General features: G+C 33.5%; 1 protein-coding gene across 1 annotated transcript in view; it reads left to right on the forward strand.

Annotated features, from left to right (window-relative positions):
- The first annotated feature begins 7,885 nt into the window (after positions 1-7,885).
- The window catches only part of LOC107001566 (sugar transporter ERD6-like 8), a 91,039-nt gene continuing 73,932 nt past the window's right edge, over positions 7,886-24,992 (forward strand). Inside the window, exons 1-6 of the mRNA XM_015199558.2 lie at positions 7,886-8,047; positions 8,126-8,188; positions 12,982-13,071; positions 13,226-13,285; positions 13,361-13,426; positions 13,515-13,580. Coding sequence (XP_015055044.1) covers positions 7,934-8,047; positions 8,126-8,188; positions 12,982-13,071; positions 13,226-13,285; positions 13,361-13,426; positions 13,515-13,580 — 459 coding nt within the window. The 5' untranslated portion in view covers positions 7,886-7,933. The remainder of the gene's footprint in view (positions 8,048-8,125; positions 8,189-12,981; positions 13,072-13,225; positions 13,286-13,360; positions 13,427-13,514; positions 13,581-24,992) is intronic.

A 24,992-nucleotide genomic window follows, 5' to 3' on the forward strand; every position in this document is an offset into this window, starting at 1 on the left:
GACTTTCCTAAGGATGATATCATGTCGTTCCAGCCAACAAACCTTAATTCCATCATCGTACAAGGAAGATACCATTACGACTTTCAACTACAAGGTTCATAACCTTACCACTAGGTTTAAGGTTTCACATAAAGGACCTTCTTAGCAACATTCTAAGTTTCATGTCATTCATACATATAAGACTAGAGTCTTTAGCGTCCTAAGTCAAGACATCTCATATTCACATTCATACATGTATCAAGTAAGGGACACAAGTCTACCACAGAAGACACACTAAGACTTCACTTTATCACATATAGCATATCATTCTAGAAGCACATAGGAATAACCATTATCATCTATGAGTCATTCTATACACTACTATAACATCATCAATATGATCTGCATAGAATCATATAGTCAAGTAGGAATAATCATGCGTCAACTGTAAGATTACACACATACATAAGGACATAGTCATAGTCTAACATGATCACACTACAAATAAAAGAGCATTTAGCAACTGAAGAAATCCGTCGCTAATCTATGTTTTTTCGTTGCTAAACTATATTTGCGACAGATTATTGCCTGTTGCTATTTTGCATGTTAGTTATCTCCTAGCGACGACAAATGTGTTCCGTCGCAGGATTAGCGACGTATTAAAGATGACTGATATCCGTCGATATTTGTTAGTTATGGACTGATCCGTTGTTATATTTATACAGTTCGTTGCTAATTTCATAATTAATTTCGTCATTTGAAATAAATTTGCAATGGAATTTTTGTCATTAAAATCTTTCCTTGCTACTCCGTTGCCAATATTTTTTTATAGCAACAAGCAAATCGTCATTAATTTTGTTGCTAAAAATTTCTTGTAAAATAATTTCATTTATTTATTTTAACTATACATTGCTTAAATAAATTAAATAAAAATTACTAAACACCTCTAAAATAACAATCATTCATATAAAATAATTTTTAGAGTGTTCAAAATCTATAGATAGCAAAATCCAAATCACATACTTTAGATGCAAAACATCAAAAGCAATTTGTCAACTATTCTTAAGAGAACCTACATTCATAAACTATTGTTATTGCAAAATTTGTACTTCATAAAGACATAAAACATCAAAAACTAAAGTATAGATGACTAATTAAGGGAAACCCTCATCACTTGAAACAAAGGGATAAACCTCCTCCTCATTAGTAGTAGCAGGAGGAGGCCCCATGGTGTCACAAGTGATGGATTCTCAATGGGAGTAACCACTTGTTGTACCCGCTCTATAATAAACAGAAAAAATGATTAGTAAGGGCAGGAATCATTTGCATTACAATCATATCCACATTCCAAGACCGCATATTCTTCGCCTCTTTTATCCCTCGGCCGCTTGGTAGTATGTTTCACATTGATCAATATCAGATTGATAGATTGTTTTTACTGTAATATTTATTCATATTTTTCCTGTAATAATAAATTAATATAATGAGGAAATATAAATGATTAGGAACAAAATTATAATGGAAGAAAAAGACAAAAACATATATAACTTTTTATCTTAATTAAATGTGCTATACTTTTTTAGCCATCTTACAATATCATTTAAGTTTAGATTAAACCATGCAAAACACATCTGAGAACTTTGCAAAATAGATCATATAAAAACAATTTCATATCTCTCTAGTGATCCACACACCCATCTAAGTATCATAGTCTCTGCTATATTCATCTTTGAACTTGGACGTTCTTGAATAGCTAACACACTAACCCCTACAACAAGGTCGGTTTGACCACCACTCTATCGAACCCATTTTTTATATGATTATGATAATTGGTGTCATCCTAAAATCTGGAACAAGTTTGATGCACCCAAAACGCATATATAGACATCTTATTTCATGCGACGTAGTAAATATTTCTATTAATTGGATTATTTCGACATGTTCATGCATCACCCTTGTTCTCCACTATTCTACTCTTTATGAGAAGGTGAGTTCTTATTTTTTAATAAACTGTTACAACAGGGGGTGGAGTAGAGACAGACTTATTCTCTTACTCTTTTGCTGACATTAAGCACCACAAAACACTAAAAGACTCAACTCCTTTGCAGTGCTAACCACACTACTGTAATGATTTGGTTCAAGAAATAACAACAATAAGCAAAATAGTGGTCGTTCTTCTTAAACAAAGTAGCAAATAGATTTATTATTCAGATTGTTAATTAGGAGTCTCTCTCTAAGAAAATATCACTTTACTCTGCAGGTAACAATACAATACTTTAGTTAACAATATTGACACTATTAGAAAGTGTCGAACTTAGCACAATAAAAAAGATTACCGCTAATTCAACATTCTCGCTATACAGATGAGATGACTCCAAGCACATAAAGAAAATTACAAAAAGAGAAAAATAGAAATTCATAGCTAAAAAGGTAGATTAATTTATAAAACAAGACTGTTTACAATTTGGAGGTGGCTATTCGTTTGGATCTGCTATGTTATCTTCAGCTCGATCTCTCTAGTGTTTGCTGATGTTGCTCGCTGGAGCTGGCTGCTGCCGGTGCTCACCATCGTTGCTCGCTGCGTGTGGCTAATCTTGCAGTCGTTCTTCGCCGGAAAGGGAGGCAACTGGTGGCGCTATATTTGTGCTACTAATGTTGCTGGACGGTGACCACCTGGTCGCCTGATTGCTGCCGTTTAGAGCTGCTGCCGACGATGGAGGTTCGCTGGTGGTCTTTGTGCATCTTCCGGATCTCACCTTGGTTTTTCACTACTCGTTCTCTAGGTTTCAAAGGCTGGAAAGAAGAACGGAGAAGAAGGCAAAAAATACCTGGTGACGTACTTGGAGTGGAGACGAGGAGAATGAAGAAAATTAGGGATTTAGGGTCTTTTATATAAGATAGAAAAGCAAGGATCTTAAATCGAGACCATTGATAAACTTGGATGAGCGGATGAAATTGACTCTTGGAGTTTCATGAATCATGATCGATGGATGAGGCTAAATGAGAGTAGTGGAAATCTAAAACTGGTGTTTGCAATGGAATTAGTGACAGCTTCTAAAATCCGTCGCTTTGAAATAAATATATATATTTATAAAAAATATATCGACGGATATTTTCGTCAAAATATAATATAATTTTTATAAAAATATATTTAATAGTTTAGCTACCTTTATTTCGTCACTAATTCCGTCGCCCAATATTAATTAAATTATTCACCACTACTTTGTTACTAAATCCGTAGGGAAAATTATGCGGCAAAGTTTCATGCTAGTAGTTAGTGACAGATTAAATATTTCGTTGCAAAATTGTTGCTATATTATAAATCAAAAAATCATTTATTAATTTCCCAACAAAATGGTTATTCCGTCGCAAATCCGTCGTTATATAGTGATGAACTATTGTTTGTCTCTATCCGTCGCTAAAATCTGTTTTTTAGTAGTGTCCCCTTACTTCAATAGAAGGACACGTACTTTCACCTTAATCACAAGTAGATGAATATGAGCATACTTCACATAAATCAACTACACAAATCATCATAGCATATCAAGTAGTTGTCGACAAGGCCATGATCATCATAGTACATAAAGTAACGCCGACAAGGCCACATCATGCACAAGTAAAGTACATAGAACCGCCACCATAAGTTGAACATACCAATCATAATGTAATTCAACACCTGCATTACATAAAATAAAGAGAATTAGGGCATCGTACCACCAATCCATTCTAACCACTTCAATCCGTACCTAAGCCATCCAATTTAGTAGTAAAAAGCCCTTACCCATGGTCATTATCATCAATATACAAAAATCATAATAGTCAATGAATATAGTTCAATTAAATAATTTATCAATATAAGACATCCTATACATCAATTGAATACAATTCTTACTTCATTCAATAGCCCATAGAAAACTACAGTAGAATTCATAAGCATTAAGTCAATATCAAGTCAACCACAAAGTAGTCAAAAACTAGGGTTCATGAATTACATGGGTTCATAGGTTAATTATGTTAAAATAGTCTAATAAACAACAACACAATCAATATAAAATTATTTAAAACATTAATGCAAGAACCCGTGGATAGATCATAAAAATGGACAAGTTCGTCTTTAGAAAACTTTAGAAATCTCTTTGAATTTTGGGCTCCTTGATGAATAGAGTTTCAAGGATAAAAACCATAACTCAATGATGTTAATCTAAGAAATTGATGAAGAATAACTAATCGAATCTCCAATCCATGCTCTTCCTTGAGTTTTGGCTTCAATGGAGTTCTAAAGAATTTCTTAGAGAATTTGAGATTTTGATCTGGAAGAATGAATTCATCTAGGTATTTAGGACTTATATATCCACTTAAAATACCTAAAATACCCCTAAGTAACTTCCAAAACTATTATTTGGACTTGGAGTTAATTTACCAATTCACCCTTTCACTTAACAATGAAGGAGTCGAATTGCAGGCCTCACCAATGATTAGCCATCGACGGACCGTTTTTCCACAAACGGACCGTCCTGTCTGGCCTTTGTTTTGTTCAGAGACTGGCCATTGGGAGCTTGATCTCACTAGGCTAAGTCTTGACCAACGTCCACCAACGACGGGGCGTCGACCAGCCTACCGGCCGTCCATTGCCCTAGTCGATTGGGGCTGGCCTAGACAGCATTTGGCTCAAACAAAGGGTCCTTCCTCAAGGACCCTTAGTTGGTCCTTGGTGATGTTTGCGTGGACGTTTCCATCTTGAATATGATCGTATACGATTTTAGGACCTCCCATATAATTTTAATTGAAAATGAACACATAAAACTCGACGAAACATGCTAAGACACACAATGTCATTTCAAGGCAAACTTTTCAAATGTCAAGGATGTTCTTGGATGTTTGACCTCCAAACTTCATAAAACTTCAAAAACTGCCTATAAATACTATAATAACTCATATAAGTACCTCATAAGTTCATTACACACACATATAAGCACATAAACACACATGAGGAACATAGGTGGCTAGTCGTCGAACGTCTTAGTCGTCCCTTGACGTTTGACTTTCAATGCACCTAAACCTTTAGACACTGCCTCAATACAACATTATAAACCATGTTGGGACCTTATACACTCATTAAAAACATATTAGGCTATAGCTTCACTTAATTCATTTTAGAGGAATTACACTAGGGTTCATAGTTTGTTAATATTCTGGGAATTTAATGTTTCATTATTAATTTCCGTATATGAATTTTTGTATGTAGAACACGAACAATTATAAAGAATCTGAAACGTTAGGGATCAAGATGTGTAGGTTTTCAAGCTTGTTTCGAGGTAGGTGAAGGTTGTGATTTCATGATTGTGTGATATACACTTTCTTTGCTTCGTTGTGATACTTGTATATGTATGCATGTTGCAATATTGATCATAGATGTTGAAATGAGATATATGAATATCGATACCACGAAATCATGAATTTAATGTGTGATCTTGATGTGTTAATGTGATGTGTGATTGGGATCGGCTACCCCGTTCCAGATTCTAACTTGGATCAGATTATCACATTTCAACATGCTAACTGGATCGCTTGCCACGTTCCGGCATAAAAATTGGATCGGATTTCCACATTTTGGCATGCTAACAATTTGACTTTGGGTTCCGTGAGAGGACCAACTATGTGTTGAACCATGTGAATTGTGATGTTGATTCTTATGATAGTATTGAATATGTTTTAATTTATTAATGAGTCATAATGTTGTAATTTCTTGTTTATGTTGCATTACCGGGATAGCCGTGTGATTCTAACATCACACAGTGGTTGTGTACTGATTTTGTACTTGCTCTTATTTTTGTTGAGTACAGGGCATTTTCACTTCACAGTTGATAAAACTCACTTAGGAGATCGGTGATCGCTTCGAGTTCAAGGGTGAGCCACATTGTCGGGGATGCCATGGAATTCTCTTTAGTCTCTACGTTCACCATTTAGGACCTAGACCCTGTTTTAGTTAGTTAGATATTTCACTAGAAAATTCTTGTTAGATTTGGTTATCGTTTCTAGTTTTGGAACATTGACTTTCGGATTCTAGGTTTATCTTCCGTATTGTTAGTTTAGTTATTAGATCTTTATTTAGTAATGGAATTTAACTTAGTTATTTAACCTGCTTCAGTAACTTAATTGCCTTAGTTTAGATTACCTACTTTAGTTTAATGGTAGTAACGGTTCTCCCACCGGATTGTTCGTGTGGGTGCGAATCACGATGGTTTGAGTTGTGATAAATTTAAATCAACCCACTAGAAAAAATGTCATTCATAAACTTGAGGTCATGATTAATGATCTCGGCTACCACAATAAAATGGATATTAATAACATATTAGATGGGTGAAAATGATGCATGTTCACAGGTCAACATCTTAAAAGAAATTTTGGATGTCGTTGAAAAAATAATGTTGATGATAAAGTTGAAGATCATATAGCACATTCGGAACCAGTTACGCATAAGGATGAACTTTGGGTTTTGTGAGAGGACCAATTATGTTTAAAAGCATGTGAATTGTGATGTTGATTCTTATGATAGTATTGAATATGTTGATATTTATGCACGTGTTATAATGTTGTAATTTCTTGTTTATGTTTCACTAGTGGGATAACCACATGATCCTACCAGCACACAGTGTTGGCGTACTAATTCTGTACTTGCTCTTATTTTTGTTGAGTAAAGGGCATCTTTGAGCGACTATTGACAGACCTCGCTTAGGAGATCGATGAATACTTCGAGTTCAAGGGTGAGCCACATCTTTCGGGCTACCATGGTATTCTCTTTAGTCTGTGTCCACCATCTCTGACCTAGACCTTGTTTTAGTTATTTAGATAGTTTACTAGAAAATTCTTGGTAGATTTGGTTATCGTTTCTAGTTTTGGTACATTGACTTTTAGATTTTAGGTTTATCTTCCGCAATGTTAGTTTAGTTATTAGATCTTTATTTAGTAATGGAATTTAACTTAGTTATTTAACCTGCTTCAGTAACTTAATTGCCTTAGTTTTAGATTACCTGCTTTAGTTTGATGGTAGTAACGGTTCTCCCACCGGGTTATTCGTGTGGGTTCCAATCACGATGGTTTGGGTTGTCACAAATTTAAATCAACCCACTAGAGAAAATGTCATTCATAAACTTGAGTTCATGATTAATGATCTCGGCTACCGCAATAAAATGGACGTTAATAACCTATTGGATGGGTGAAAATGATGCATGTTCAAAGGTCCACATCTTAGAAGAAATTTTGGATGTCGTTGAAAAAGTAATGTTGATGATAAAGTGGAAGATGATACAGTATATTTGGAACCAGTTACGCCTAAGGATGAACTTATTGCATTTATATTATATGATGCACTTTGAAAAGAAAACACCAAAACTTTTGTATGCAAAAAGAAAAGTTAGATATGAGCTTCAACTAGATTTAAATTTTAACAAAAAACATAACAGAATAAAATCATATTTCACTAAATTGTCTTAGATAAATTTGTATTTTTAAGACTTATTAATTTATAATATTAATGGAATCATATTATATATAGGGGTCTTCGGAAAATATATTATCTTATCGAAATGATTAATTTTTTCTGTTGTCCCAAATTTGAACTAGAGAATATTTTCTTCGAGAGGTTATTAATTAATTAATGAAATGTTAGTTTAGTGTGGTTTTACTGTACCTCGGTGCATACCTTAATTTGGAATAAAAAAATGTAATGATTGAATGAGTCATTAGATAAATAAATGTTTATGAATTAATTATTAGTTGAATGAGTCTTTTGGGTATATAATAATTTAATGGTCGTAAGTGATGCAGCTGAGAATTCGGCACTGTTATATTGAAAATGTCTACACAAACTTGTGTTCCAATTTTAATTTTTACCGGACATTGTTGAATTGTAGAAAATAATAATATTGTATCATCTGGTGAACTGGAAAACAAAATGGAAGAAAATGGGCATAAAGAGCATCTCATAGTGAAGCATAGGGAGGAGTTGTTTATGGTATATTTCAGCACTGTTGTGGCTGTTTGTGGCTCTTATGCATTTGGAACATGTGTAAGTTGAGAAATCATACTATTGTTACTTTTCTTTTTCAAATATATGTATGTATATATATGGTGCTGATGCATGCAGGTTGGATATTCATCTCCCACACAATTTTCTATAATGGATGAACTTAGCCTCTCCTTTTCTCAGGTTTTGCCATCTCCCCTAATAATTAATTTTTCATCAATGTTGAATAATTTATTATCTTTTGTTGCACCATAATATAGATGTGGACCAAAGAAACATCCAATTATTATTATTTAGGTAAACAACCATCCACAATCTTGCTTGTTTTGTTTTTGCACAAACTTGCTCAATAACTCTTACTCAATATCAGGGTCTAGCCAATATTAATGTCACCTACTCTCTTTGTTCAATTTTATGTGACATGTTTTTTGTCATCAATTCAAAAAGAATGATACATTTTGCTTATTTGGCAAATAGTTAATGAAATTATAAATATATCATCCATATTGGATTCCAATTATTTGGAAAAGAACTACCGAAAGGTGTACTCTTCTGTGTAAAAATTTATTTATTTTTGAGAATAATTTTGAGAAAAATCGCATAAATTAAAAAGGGGAGTAAATGTGACTACCGACAAGTTGATAGTACATTGTCCGACATCCAACTTACATGTGTTTTGGACGTTCTATATACCTCTTGATACCTATTTTATCACATCCCATAAACGAGGGACATAACCAACACTTGCTATCAACTTACACCAATTGCACCATACAAACATATCTACCTATCCATTTACCATATATAAGTATAACACTCCGCATAAATCTGTGGAAAATTTTAATTTTCTTATAAACATTTAAATACAAGTCTCATTATCTCAAAACGTAGGTTACGATTTTGGCCAAAATACTTTAATGTGTGATAACATTGACGTCAACATAAATATGATAAAGAAAATATATATCCCAAGTACATGACCAGATCTTACTAGTGTGTCTCTAGACATGTAATGATATACATACATACATGAGGATAATAGAACTCGTAAACATGAATCGGTTGATAAAAATAGTGGCTGCCACCATTAATTTTTCATATCGTATACACTCGTGACTTTAATCAATTTCTCTAGATACAATTTGGTATTCGCTATCAATTAGTATGTTGTTAAAAGATCATACTTGATTCGGTCTATCATGTTAAGACTAAGAAATCATGAGATGAGAAAGATCAATCAAATCAATTTTGTTAATTGCTTGGTCTCTTATAATTGTTTTTTTATAGATAAGAACATAAGATGAATGGAAATTAAGATAAGACTTTATGAGAAATATCAGTATGCTAAATGATATAGGGTTCTTTAATCTATAATCGAGAAATTATATATTATTCTAAATAAATGTATAAAATTTAAGCTCGTGAGGTATGCTCTAGTCTAATCAAGTACGAATATGAATGAGAATAGAATTCATTTATGTTTGAGAGAGAAATGAAGAAATTAGATTCAGATTACTACAGATCTATATAAATAATAAATATTTGTTATATATTAATTTAATAAATAATAAAAAGCCACTAGTATAATTATAACTTCGATCCTCCTGATCTGGTGATTTTTGTTGGTTAAATAAGCAAGAGCTTTTGCGTTCATCAATGAAAAATATTTATTTTTTTCCTTCTTACTTCTCCAATTTTTCTTGATTCTTTCTTAAATCAAGAAAAAACATCTGTGCGATTATAGATTGTGAATATTTTGGTGTAATTCGTGTTTAATAAAAATGTGATTGCACTATTAGCTTATCTTGCGAAATGTTTAGTTTTTTTAATAGAATTTTTCATAAACCTCGCGTCACCATCTTATAACAAGCCCTAGAGGTTGCATGTCACTTTTTTGTCAGGCTCAATTAAAATATTTTCATGTATTTCTTTCATGATACCATTCTTATGTTGAACGGGATACATCTCAGGGTCAGTTTAAACATGCTATTGAAGTTTTAATTGTTGGACAATATGATAATCACACCCAGAATAATGTTCAAACTAAATAGCAATAGGAAGAGAGTAACAACGACATCAAATATTAAAATGGATAAATATGATATCCGAATAAGTAATAAAATAATATTGATGAAAAATTTGGTAGTGTCAAAACACTACTAGTCAACAATCTTTATTTCTTACAACTCACAATAATATTAATTGCACACTGTTTTCTCACAAACTAAGAAGTAGTTTGTGGATTACTCTCTCTACTCTCTATTGCTTCTCTATATTGGTGTATCTTCAAGTGTTCAATTACTACTCTATTTATCGAGTTTTTTTTAAAACACTTGTTTACATCATTAATGACATAATATGGTAGCCGATTTCCACAAAAATTTGGCTGCCTAACTCTACCAAACTTATACCAAAACTTTGACTACCTACTTCCACAAATGTGGCTATCAACTTTCACATTTGTGGCTTGTAATTTCAACAAGTATGGTTGCCAAATTAATTGTTGCCAAGATTTATTTCAACATTAATTATAATATTCAAATCATATAGGAAGATATTTCTTATTAGAATAGAATCATTATATTCTAAAATAGTATATTCTTAATATTATATTGATTTCCATTAAGATTTTTATATATTCATTTGAATATTAAGATTTGCATTAAAATCTAGATGTCTAGATTTGATTATATATCTAAATATTAAGATGTGGTATCTAGATCTAAACACTAAATGACTAAGACGGTTTGTTTTCAATATTTAAATATGCATAAGAAATAAACTATTATATTAATAAAATGTCATTAAGAAAATTATTTCAACAAAATATATTTCTTTTAATAGGAATAATATTTTAAATATTTACATTTGATTAAAAAAATTAAATTACATGATAGGAAAATAAGAATTATTATAGTATAAATATTTCTAAGAATTTAAAATAAATATTTTTTTATAAATTAATTATTCAACTAATCAAATCGTGTTCCAATTCAATCATTCAGTGTCAAAAAAGAGGAAGAAAGTTTGTAGCAATGAGAGAAAAGTCATTCAAAGAGCGATAGAGATGAGATGATATTATTTTATAACTTATTAAATAATTTTGAATGTTGTTAAGACTTTTCTACAGATTTGATTAGTTTAGACTTTTCCAAATCTATTAAGTGATTTTATTTTTTCTAAATAAATAAATAAATAGAATTAACGGGTTGAATATGAGTGGTTCATATTCGAACCTGAAAAATGAAACACACTTATCATTTGTTTGCTTTAATATTAAGACGTCAGAATCAGAGCATCTGAATATTAAGATGTGCATTAAGATCTAGTTGTATAAATCTGAATGCATATCTGAATGTTAAGATGTGATCTCTAAATATGATCACCCAATAATTAAGATTGTTTGTTTTCAATATTTGAATGTGCATATGAAATTAAACGTTATAAAATATTATAAAATTTCCATTTCAACAAAAAAAATATTACTTTTTAATAAAAATAAAATTTTAGATTTTTATATTTTATTTAAAATAATTATATGATATGTAAATAAAAATTATATATTGATATAAAAATTATATATTGATATAAAAATTATTGTAACGTGATTTCTTTTAAGAATTCAACATAAACATCTTTTAATACGAAAATATGTCACAAAAAAATTTCGGAGGCATAATATAGTATCAAAAATTTCAATAGGTATGATAGATACTAGTCGAAAAATAATAAAGAAGATTTTACATCATCAAAACGTAACATATATTTTAGGTAATCAAAAAAATCGTGTTTTTTTGTTTGAATAACTTTAATTTAATTCTCTAACTTGTGAACCTCTAGCATTATCATGCTTTTGTTTTTCAGTTGTCATCTTCAGAAAATATACTAACATTTGTATTATATAATGGTTTTCCCCATCTAATTTAATATTAATTTTTCTTTGCATTCTTCAATGTCAGGTCCACTATTTTAGTCAATAACTTCAAAGCAATACTCATCTTTTCATTAATTTCTTCCTCAAAATTTTTCTTTCAACTAAAACTGAAGATTGTGATGAAAAATTATTAGGAGCTCCAACATTTTTGCCACCAACTAGATATAACTTTAACTTGGACTCCAATCATGAACTCCTTTTTTTATACAACCTTCAAAAAAAATTTGTACACAAATTTGTATTGAAATTAAAGGGAAGAGATCAAATCTTCAATGTCTTTGGATTAAACAAATTAAATTTCCACAAGAGACTTCATATATGTGTATATAGTTGTTATTTTAATCATGACTACTATGTTTTTACTCAAACATCTTTAGTTATCGATAAACATCAATACACCAAAAAATATTATTACAACAAGAGTTCTCAATACAGCACAGAAAACTTGTTAATATAAGAAAATGCCTGTACAAATTATGAAAACTTACCAGTTCAAAAGAAAAAAATTGGCGTTTGGTTGAAAAAAAGAGTGGAAGAGTTTTTGAAGAAAGAGAGGTAACTTGATTTTTTTTCTAGCGTATTAAATAAGTATGAATGTTATTAAGAATGTCCTAAGGATTTGATTCATCCAGATCCACTCAGAGGCTTTTTAATATAAGAAACAAAGGAACTTAATTAGGTGAATCTGAATGATAAGATTCAGAACTAAAAACTAATTAAACACACTAGATGGACCGAATCTAGATGATTAAGATTCAAATCTTCATTATGTTCAAAAAAATGATGTCTTAAAGAGCTAAATCAAAATAATTAAAATTCAAACTTTCATTAAGTGCAAACAAATAAGGCCTTAATCAATGTGATTTTTTTTATTTTAATATTTCGATACATGCGAACATGAAAATAATGTCACACTACAAGAAAACAATACATAACGAGTAAATGGATAAAAGAATAATAATTATATATGGAGTATCTTGAAATATTATTATAATTTAACAATTTCAATTTCTATAAGAGTTGTGTTTTTATTGAAATGCAGTACTCAATTTTTGGATCAATATTAACAACTGGTGCAATGCTTGGTGCAATCACTGGGGGACGAATTGCAGATTTTTTAGGCCGCAAAGGAGTAAGAACTTGTTGAACTTGGATCTATAGATGTACAATATTAATGATAGTGTTCATATATAGAGTTTTGATAAGTAGAAGTGTATGAATTTGCATTTGATATCAATATATATTGTGATACATTGAATAAATATATGTATATGTTAATCGATCAGGCGATGAGGCTATCATCTGTAATATGTGGTGCTGGATGGTTAGCAATCTACCTTGCTAAGGTTTGTATATCTTCTGTTTTCCTCACAGTACATTCAAACTTCAAATAATTAAATGTTGTGATTTCATAATTGAAGGAACCGATGGTACTATACTTGGGGAGATTTTTAGCAGGCTATAGCATTGGTATTATTTCTTATGTGGTATGTGCATTTCTCTTCTTTTCTTTTAGATAAAAAAAAGATCCGTTTAAATTTCTCATATTATATATATATATCACATCGCATGTAGGTTCCAATGTTCGTTGGGGAAATATCGCCAAATAAATTGCGAGGAGCACTATCCTCCACTAATCAGGTAGGTACTGGTACCAACAACAAGTTTTTATTTTAATTTGTTGAAAAATACTTGTGTTTCCTGGAAAGGAATAGGCCAATCAAAAAAAAATGTTTCAACTTGTTTACTACACTAGAAAATTTGTGTCACACCCCAAGCCTTCACCCTGGATGTGGTTAGCACTCAAGAATCATTGCTGCCCCCTAAGTGAACCCTTGGTCTGGCTTAACTCTTAGCAAAAGACTTACTGATCATAATTAGTATGAACTCAAAACACCACCTTACTCAATGTTTCAAAAGCAAACTCAGAATATCTAGAAATAAACATTCAAACTGGCCTCAAGGGAAACTTAAGTCTAGAACATAACAACTTAAATGAACAAAACTTATGCACTAACATTTATCTAACTATGAAGCCTCTACTAACTGTGATGGACGTATGGACAAGACCCTTGACATCCTAATAACAAAATCAAATTAGTGAAAGTAAACAAGGATCCTCCGAATGAAAGGAGGCTTACCAACAACTGTGGAGCTTAATTGGATCAACGAAGCACTGGATTCTGATCTTGATTACATGTATCCGCATTATAACATATGCAGGTCAAATAGTGTCAGTACTTGGAACGTACAAGCAGGTGAGAAAAAATCTAAAACATGACATAAGCTTGAACTGGAACTGAAAAAATCACTTACCTCATTTCAATCAACTAAACTCATTTAAATATAAAGCACTGATAAAGATGCAATATAAAGAAAAGATTTTAAAATAGTAGAGAACAACTCAATGTAGTGAAGAATACAATAATAATTTGGTTTGTATGCAAAAATACAAAATAACATTGTTTGAGAGATTCTCTAACTGACAACCATCACTATAAGCTATGTGTAGATACAACGTCTAGCCCGTGCTGCCAGAACTATCATATAATTAGGTGGGGTATAGAACTCCTTGATTAAGTTGATCCACTAATATCTTTTAAAATCCAATAAGGAATCATCTAAAATTTACGACCCTTTTTATTCATATTGGCTACATGGTTTAAGGGGGTTGTGAGTTGTTAAAACCCTCCCCCATATTGGTGCATGATACCACTCCCAAAATATAACTTAGTTCATTATGTTTATACAAAACATTTCCTCTTCCTCAGGTTTGAGATTATTACTCAAAAGGATTCTCTATAAAAAGTCTATATTGAAAACTGTTCATGAACTCTTTAGAGAATTGTTGTTTCCTCTAATCTTAAATTTAAAAACACTTGCTCTTGGAAATACTTGGTTTCATTTATCATTTTAAAGAAAATAAACTCAAATCTACTCTTCATCAACTCAAACGCTCAAGTCAGAAAACAAGTTTAAAAGATTGTAAAAAGATAAAACCCATAAGTCTTCGTAACATAAGAGAACCTCACCATAACCCTTCTTAAATCCTACTTGTGCAAGGCATAAGTGTAGTCTCATACCCCACTCATTCTAAGTAGTACCTTCGAAGGAGTCATAGCTAAATTCAATTTTCTTAGAATAATTCATATCCGTATCATGTAGGGAAAATAACATTAACCGACATAGACCATGCAAGCTACATGAAATCCGGAATTCTATCCTCCACACCAAAAACAGGTGTCTTACTTGCCTAAGGTAGAACTAGCATATTTTGCTTTGTAGGTGGATCCACTAGCTAAAGACCTATGTGGTCACATAGTTATGGGATATGGATATTTCTACTAAAAACACTAACTACTAACGTGGAGGTTTCCATGTCATGAGATAACTGTATTCGGAATCAGACTACTAGCATGAAAGAGCCCATCTCACAATCATATCCACTCGCTGCTAAGCATAATTCCCTTTAAAAGTCATATTAATTCGTTACTTAAGTTCATGTTCGTAAATGAATGTAGTAGACATTAAAGTCAACTTGGTATCATTATAGCTCATGGATTTATTAGGTGAGAATGTCCTTTCAACCTTAGAATCATTAATACGTGAGTAAACCTATAACATCATATTCATAGTGTTTCATGAGAATGTCCTTTCAATCAACATAACAGCATTATTATAAACATACATACATATTTCATGCATAATAAAGTTTTTAAGGTTATGGGAAAGAAAGAAGGGTCTTGCATCAATATCACGATTACACAATAGTCATAGGATCATCACCATATAAGTAAATCACAAATTCATATACAATCCTCATCAACATGTATGAAACCTAACAAGTTGCCCTTCAAGGCTATGAATCAAGATACACCCTAACTTCTAGAATTGTAACATTATCTATAGAAATGCCATGATCCAACAACTAATTAATGTAAACATAATCAATTGTCAAGCTCTCATCATCAATCAAGCCATACCATAGTTCACAATTTAGGAAAAGGGAGAAATTATGGGTCCAAGGGAGATTTTCATCATAATTTTACAATACTCAAACATTCCAATCATAAATCATCATAATCAACCAAAATTAAACAATTGAAATCATTTTGGGAGAAGACCTATTATATAGATTGAAAAACCCTATGTTTGAAGAATTTGTATTCTTAAAACATAATTTTAAGGGGCAATTTGGGTGATAGCTTCCCAAATATGAAAAATATTCATACATTAGGTTGAATTATATACAAAATTGGATGGTAGAGGTTGTTTCTAAACCCCTAGATTGACCTTGATCTTTCTATTCAATGGAGTCTTAGAGAGAGAAATTTTGAAGAGGAGAGTTAGTTTCTATTTTAATTCTTATGAGGTATCATGAGTTTTGAGGGTAGTTATTAGTCATAAAAGATTTAAATATATGTTATAAAACCATAAAAAAAAATTCCCTTAACTCTAATCAATTAATAAGGAAATTACCAACCTAACTCTCCTAATGGTCGAAACTAGTGTGCTTTAGGTGGTGAGCCACAAAATCCCCACCCACGGACCGTAGATGGGTCACACCACGTACTGGAAAGGAGTAGTTTGGTTTAGAAAGGGGGAGGACCAAGGGAAAAATAGGGAGACTATGTCTTGACCCATGACCCTCACCTACAGTGTGTGGGTCCACCCACGGTTTCTTAGTGCCCATTCGTAGGTCAAGCTCTTTTTTGACAACTTTTAGGGTCTTCTCCTCAAGAACCCATGGTGGGTCCTTGAGGGTCGTCCATGACGTTTAAACCCAACAATATTTGTACTAACTTTTGGAGGTAATTTTAGGACTCTAATCATTATGTTTAACCCCATTTAGGATACTAGACTACATGTTAGGGTTTAGGTTAGTTCATAAGATTTTCGGGGTATTACACTATCTCACCCTAGGAACATTCATCCTCGATGTTTATCTAAACACCAAACTAAGTTAGAAACTCTATATTTGCATCCCATTATGCATGAAACATCAAAAATGTGCAGAACTCGCAAATGACCTATTCACCTCATGCACTATTCAAAGGAGGAAACTTCGACTCCATATTAAGACATGGCCAATGCAATACAAGGAAGTAGGAACTACATCTACCAACCCAATATGCCAAAAAAAAAACTCACGAATCCACATAATCATGGGAGAACTACCTTCTATAAGTCAAAGCAAGTTAAACACCACAATATGGAGCCAACATGTAATTCCATCAAAAACACAACTAAGCATGTTCATCAATTCACCTCATGTAGTCAAATATGCAATCATAATACTAAAATGCAAATCAAAATGAGGAACATATAAATCATGAAATCTCAATTTATGCTAAACATGAATTCGTACAAGCACATGCGCAACATAAGGAAATCATTGAAAACCATATTATGCACATGATTCCCAAAAAAGTACAAACTCAAGAGGAACTACCTATGTGAAGCGTAAAAAAGAGTAGAACGAAAAGATGAGAATGCCGAAACTTCATATCGTCCTCGGCCTCCCATGTATAACACTCAACTAAGTGATTCCTCCATAGGACCTTAAGGAAGCTACTTCCTTATTTCTCAACCTCTTGACTTCTCGGTCTAAAATCTCTCCCGAAACCTTCTCATAAGAAAGACTCTCGTCAATTCCTAAACCCTCTAAAGGAAAGATATATACAAGATCCTCAATGCACTTCTAAAGCATGGAAACATGAAACACTGGGTAAGCCAGACCTAATTCATTTGGCAAGTCTAATTCGTATGCAACTTTCCCAACACATTTTAAGACATGGTATAGGCCCTCGTATTGGGGACTAAGCTTCCCCGTCTTACCAAACCTCATAACACCTTTCATGTGTGAGATTTTCAAGTAGACCCAATCACAAATTTCAAACTCTAGATCCCTTCTTCTATTATCGACATATGATTTTTTTGCTGACTATGAGTCGTATTTAACCTCTCTCTAATAAGTTGAACTGTTTCAATGGTCTCACAAACCGGTTCATGACCAATGAGAGAAAATTCATCTACTTCAAACCAACGAACTGGGGATCTACACCTCCTACCATACATTGCTTAAAACAAGGTCATGACAATGCTTCAGTGGTAACTATTGTTGTAGGAAAACTCTATCAATGGGAGATTGGAATCCCAATTACACATGAAATCTATTACACACGCCCTCAACATGTCTTTTAAGTTTTGATTTGTGTGTTCCTCTTGACCATCTGCTTGATGGTGGAAAGCAGTACTAAGTTTTACATCGGTACCAAGCCCTTTTTGGAATGTCTTCCAAAAGTGTGAAGTAAATTGAGCCCCCCCCCCCCCAATCCAAAATAATAGACAAGGGAACCATATGCAACTTCACTATTTCATTGACGTATGATTTGGCATAATCTTTCGCCGAATAAGAAATCTTGATTGGAATAAAGTGGGCTGATTTTACCATTCTGTCCACAATGGACCAAACAAAATCATATTGGCTTCGAGTACGAGGAAAACCCACAACAAGGTCCATATTTACATCCTCCACTTCTAAGTGTGAATATCTATATATTGGGAAAAAACTCCTAGTTTTTGGTGTAAGGCCTTAACTTGTTGACAATTCGGACATTTGGCCACAAACCCCATTATATCCTTCTTCATGTCATTCCTCCAATAGACTTCTCTAGATCACGATACATATTTGTAGCTCCCAGATGAATAAAATAACGTGAATCATGATCCTCTTCTAAAATTTTATCCCTTAAGCCATCAACATCTGAAACACATAACGTACCTTGGTACCTAAGCACCCCATCTCCCCCATGGGAGAAAGTCTCAACTGAGTTGTTGAGAACCGATTGTTTCAAATTTATTAAAATAGGATCAAGGAGTATCTTAAACTTTACATCCACAAGAAAAGACGATTCAGAACTATGATGGACCATGGCACCACCCTTGGTGACTACATAGACACCTAACCAGGCCAACCCACGAACTAATTCCTTCTTCTCATATTCTACATGAACCACATTACCTATGGACATTCGACTTAAGGCATCCGAAACTACATTAGATTTTCCGTGGTGATAAATGAGACTTATGACATAATCCTCCAAAAGTTATAATAATCTTCTTTGTCAGAGATTCAAGTCTTTATTGTTAAACATATATTGAAAACTCTTGTTCTCAATGAAAACATCTACATAGCCCCTACATAGGTAGTGCCTCCATATTTTCAAAGAAAACACCATCACCACTAATTTGATATCATGAGTTGGATAATTTTTTTCATGTACCTTGAGTTCGCTTGAAGCATAGTTCATTACCTTGCCATGTTTCATAAAGACATCCCAAACCCACTCGAGAAGTGTCACAATATATATAACATATTCATCGGTACCCTCTGGTAATGTCTACATTGGAGCATATAAGTCTATCCTTCAATTCTTTGAAGCTTTTCTCACAAACCTCCGGCCACACAAACTTAGCTTTCTTTTGAGTCAATGTTGTCAATGGAGCAACAATGTCGGCCAAGCCCAAAAGGCTTGTAATATCGGTAGGAGTTAATGGTCTAGGCCAACCCTTGACCGCATCTGTCTTTTTTTGTATCTACCCCAATACCCTTGCTCGACACAATATGACAGAGGGAAACAACCTAAACACACATTTACTAAACTTAGCATATAATTTGTGGACATTAAGAACTTGCAATATGACCCTTAAATAATCCATATGTTCATCTTCACTCTTCAAATAGATCAAAATATCATCATTAAAGACAATCACAAACTAATAAAGATATTGTCTAAACACATTATTCATTAGGTCCATAAATGTCGTCGGGGCATTGGTTAACCCAACAGACATAACCACAAATTCATAGTGACCATACCGAGTCCTAAAGGTCATCTTAGGAATGTCAACCCTCCTACCCTTAGTTGATGGTAACCTGAACGAAGATCTACCTTGGAGAAATAGTTGGCCCTTTGAAGTTGATCAAACAAATTGTCAAAGGAAGGGTTACTTATTCTTTATAGTCACTTTATTTAATTGGCGGTAGTCAATACACATTCTAAGGGACCCATCTTTCTTTTTCACAAACAATATTGGCGCACCCAATGGAGAGATGCTTGGTTGAATAAACCCCTTGTCTAACAATCCTTGATTTGTTTTTTCAACTCTTTCAATTCGGTCGGAGCCATTCTATAGGGAGAGATAGATATGAATTATGTATCCGGAAAATATCAATGCCACAGTCTATTTCCCATTGGGGAGGAATGTCGGGAAAGATATCTACAAACTCACTCACCTCGGGGACCGACTATAAAGAAGGGACCTTGACTAAACATCCAAAACCCTCACAATATTATACATACATCCCTTGAAGATCATTTCTCTACCTTTTAGACATGAAGAAATTGACCTCTAGGAATAGAATCCCCCCCCCTTCCACTCTAACATTGGATCTTTTGGAAATTGAAACTTGACTACCCAGGTCCTACTATATATAGAAGCATAATATGCATAAAACCAATCCATGCCCAAAATTATATCAAAATCAAGCATGTATAGTTCTACCAAATCAACCAAAGTGACATTATAAGACAAATAAATAGAAAAACTCCTATGGACTCTTTTTGCCACTACCAAGTCATCAATCGGGGTAGACACAAAAAAAATTCTTTTACACGTCAGGAGTATTTCAAATGTCATAGCCACAAAAGGTGTAACAAATGACAAAGTGGCACCTGGGTCTAACAATGCATATACATCAATAGAAAATACTAGCAACATACCAGTCACAAGATCCGGGGAGCTCTCTGAGTTTCCTCGGGATTGAAGAGCATAGAAGCGGTTCTTCTTGGGAGCATCGGAATTCGAACCACTTGGAAGGGATTTATTCCCTCTTTTTCTTGATATCTTAGTATGGGACAGTCTCTATTCATATGGCTGATCTTCCAACAACTAAAGCGACCATCCGTGCCAACTAGGCACTTGCCATCATGTTTTTGACCACACTTGCCACAAGTAGGCCTATAAACATAAGTTTCACCACTATTACCTCCTTTCATCTTAGGGTGAGACACCCTGTCTTTGTTGAATCTCCAAACACTAGAGGATCCTTGTTGGAAAACCTTTTTTTGAACCTTGGTGTACCTTGAACCTCAAATTTACCATTGGAAGAATTTCCATCATCGATCCTTACCCTTTTTACCTCTCTATTCTTCTTCCTAAGCCTTATCTCCTGTACTTGTTGAGCATACGCCGTTATACATTAAATGTCCATATTAGCATGGAGCATTGCTGCACGTCATTCTTCCTCAATTCATATGGACACACCCATCACATATCAACTCATCTCACCCCTAGGATTGGACACCAAAGACAGGTCATACTTGGACAACTTAGTGAATTTTAAGGAGTGCCTATTAGATGAAGGTTGATAAACTCTTCAACTTTAGTGTCCCTCTTCTCACATGAAAAGAACTGATCATAGAATGATCGCTTTAAAACTTTCAAACTTATGGTACCCGCTCTTATAGCCCTATTATCCTTCCATTTAGTATACCATACTTGGGCCACATCCCTCAATTCATATGTAGGTAGTTCGACTTTCTCAATAAAAGTCACCCCCATAGCATCCACTATCTGACCTCTTCAAGAAACTCTTGAGGATCTTCATTCTCTTTGGAACCAAAGAACATAGGAGGGCTCATTCTTGTGAAGTCTATCAACTTGAATCCATCACATTAGGATTCACACGGGCCCCAACTTCCCTATTTGTTTGTACCATCATGGATTGGGCTTGAGTTGTCACGGCTTGAGCTTGAGCCATCATGAATTGAGTCAATGCATGAAAATCCGCCCTTATTTCCACATCATTAGGAGCATGAGGATCTTTAGCACCTTAGGAATAAACTCCCTCATTAACATTCTCCTCTTCCATCTTACTTACATTCGCCCTTCTTGTACTTATTGCCTATAATAACAAGAAAATGGTTAGGAAAAGGACTTCATAGAGTTAGGGCTCTAAAACACGACTAAATAGTAATGGAAGAAGTGAAAGTTCCTAAAAATCTTATAGCACCTCATTCGTAAGTGTGGCGCGCTTCACACTCATGAACAAGGCTCTACTAGACGTGGTTCATGAGACATCATCCTAGAATCATTCTAAACCTTGTGTTCTGATTACAAAGTTTGTCACGACCCAAGGGTACCCCATAGATGTAATATGGTGTATTGACCCCGTAGGGGTTGCTTTCAAACTCTTAGCATAATAATACACGTAAAGTCATAGAAATAATGCGGAAAATTTAAAACTTTTATAATCAAAGTCAACTTCTTTTTCATGAACGAATATAATAGTCTAGACTTGTCTCAATCACCATCTAGTACAATAGATAGTACAAGCAGGGACAAAATCCCTTTACATCAATAATGTCTGAAAATAGAAAGTACAATAAAAGCTTGAAAAGAATAACATCTAGTCCTCGACCATGAGGACTCACCAAGCTTAGGAAATAGTAAACCAAAACTTTCCTTGAAGGAAGAAATATGTCGCAACAATCGGAACCTACACTCATAGTATGTATAAATATGGTTTAGACAATAAAGTACTACTAAGTATAAAAGTCATGCATAAAAATCCTTAAAACATGCACAATAGGAACATTTACTTAAAATAATGCATTTATAAAGTTTAAAAGCCATACTTATATGAAGAAACATAAGTCAAACCAAAATCCCTATTATATAAAATCCTCAAATGATGAACATGGAAATAGGTCTAATGATGTCGGTTGCTTTCTAGTGCAATGCAAAGGTAAGATCCCATAATCCTACCAAATGTTAATCTTCACATTTTGGTCGCTGATATCATACATATATTACCTTTACCCCATCTATAACCAATATACATAGGTAAGGAGTGATTCATGTTCATAACTTGTAACAAGTGAAGTGAACCTTAACATAATATATATCATACAAAAATAATCCATATGTGTTACAACCCGCAAGTACACCCTAGAAGTTAGCGCAACCCTTGGCTTGCAATATGGCGTACTAGACCTCTCGGAGGTCTTGTACAAGCCACTTGACTTCATTACATAACATTACGCATGAATGGAAGGAATTTAAAAACCTTCTTAAAATATAAACCAAAAGATCTTTCGTACAAGCGCGGAAACATCTCAATAACATTGTCTCAAAACCATCTAACTTTGACATGAATGAAAAGTATTGGGACGCAGCCCACATAAAATCTAAAACATAAAGAAAGACATAAGGGAAGATAAAGATTCGTCCTCGAAGCTATGAGGACTCACCATTTCTTATCTTCTTGGAAACCTTGGAACTCTACCCTTCAAGAAACTCAACCTTCTCAAGACCCTACATGGACAACATGTACACAATATGAGTTAGTACGATATGTCCTATGTATGGAAACTATCATACCAAACATAACATATCTCAAAAGGTTAGTCAACAATAGACAAGATCCAAAGAGATAAAAGCATAAGAATAACATGACTACCATAAACATAATAAAGCATCATAAATCATATAAGAGTTCATACTTACTTACTTACTTGTCCTTTTTTACTCAGGTGAACTATAACAGCTACCTCCATGTATACTTGTGCAAGGCTAAGGTAGCATCCCATACTACTACCAAAGCTAAGTATCATTCTTGATCATAATCCACTATCATAATGAAGACCTAAACTATTCATACTAAATATTACTATATCCTTATGGTCATCTCAATAAATTCTTGTGCAATATGTATAAGGCAACCCACACTACCCAACGTACTAAGCGTATCTTCAAAAAACCATCCTAATACATTCACCCTCCATAGCCTCTTTATTACTTTACTTCATCTACTAAGATTCCCTCATCTTTAGTCTACTATACTAGAAAGACAACTCTTGTCGAATCCTATCTTCAACCTTATCTTCTTTAATGACCCTAGGTTATACCTTCTGCAATGCACTTATGATGTCCCATACATCCATTCATGCAAGGTACTACTTTGGATCCTTTATTTATTACATATTACTTTCGAGCCTAGCCCCTATCTTTATCTTATGAACACTATGAGATACTTCTTTAAGTATGCCTAAGTTCCTTAATCTTATGGATCCTACAAGATACTTTTTATGGTATGTCTTGATCCCTTAATCATGAACACTACGAGATACCCCTTGGGCATGCCTAAGTTTATTCATACATTATGAACACTACGAGATACCCCTTTGGCATGTCTAAGTTCATTCATTGCTTATGAACACTACTAGATACTTCTAAAGCATGTCTAAGTTCATAGGATATGGATATCTCTACCAGGATGCCTTGACTATACTATGTGAAGGACTCCCGCCTCATGAGACGTTATGGAATAGTCATCAAAACTACTAGGTGTGGTTCTCCTTTTTACTTGGAGTCGGACCCTTGCTAGACTATTCATATCTCTTAGCATATCCACTTGGAGTCAAGCATACACTCCAAGGTTTACTTGTCAAGCCTTGTTGAACCTTCTCTCATGGAGGGATGTCCTAAACAATCTCTCCATGCTCAAGTAAATTCTATCACTTCTAACAATCATCCTAAATCTAAAGAAAAAAAAAACCATACTAAGGTTCATTATTCATCAATTCATTCTATCTTCATTCATAAGTAGATTATAGAGCCTTTTAGCATTAGCTTTCTTCTCACATTCTTCAATACTAGGTGAATATAGCCATAGTTCATACTTTAGTGTTCAATTCAATCAACACCAATTCCAATTAACCAAACCTAGACCAATTAATTATTATATGATTCAATCATGATCAAATAATATTGAATAAAATCATGTTAAGAAGAATCAACACCATTCCTTCATCTAGTCACTAATAGCCTAAGATCACCATGATCACATTCAAATTCAATTACTATAATTCACCATGAAAACTTCAAAAAACAGTATAAAATCATCATATAAAGATAATTGAATGCTACCCACTAGATTGGGATCACAATCAAGCCTTACCCACAATGCAATCACAACCCTCTCTT

This window comes from Solanum pennellii, chromosome 10 (assembly GCF_001406875.1).
Source record: "Solanum pennellii chromosome 10, SPENNV200".
Lineage (NCBI taxonomy): Eukaryota > Viridiplantae > Streptophyta > Magnoliopsida > Solanales > Solanaceae > Solanum > Solanum pennellii.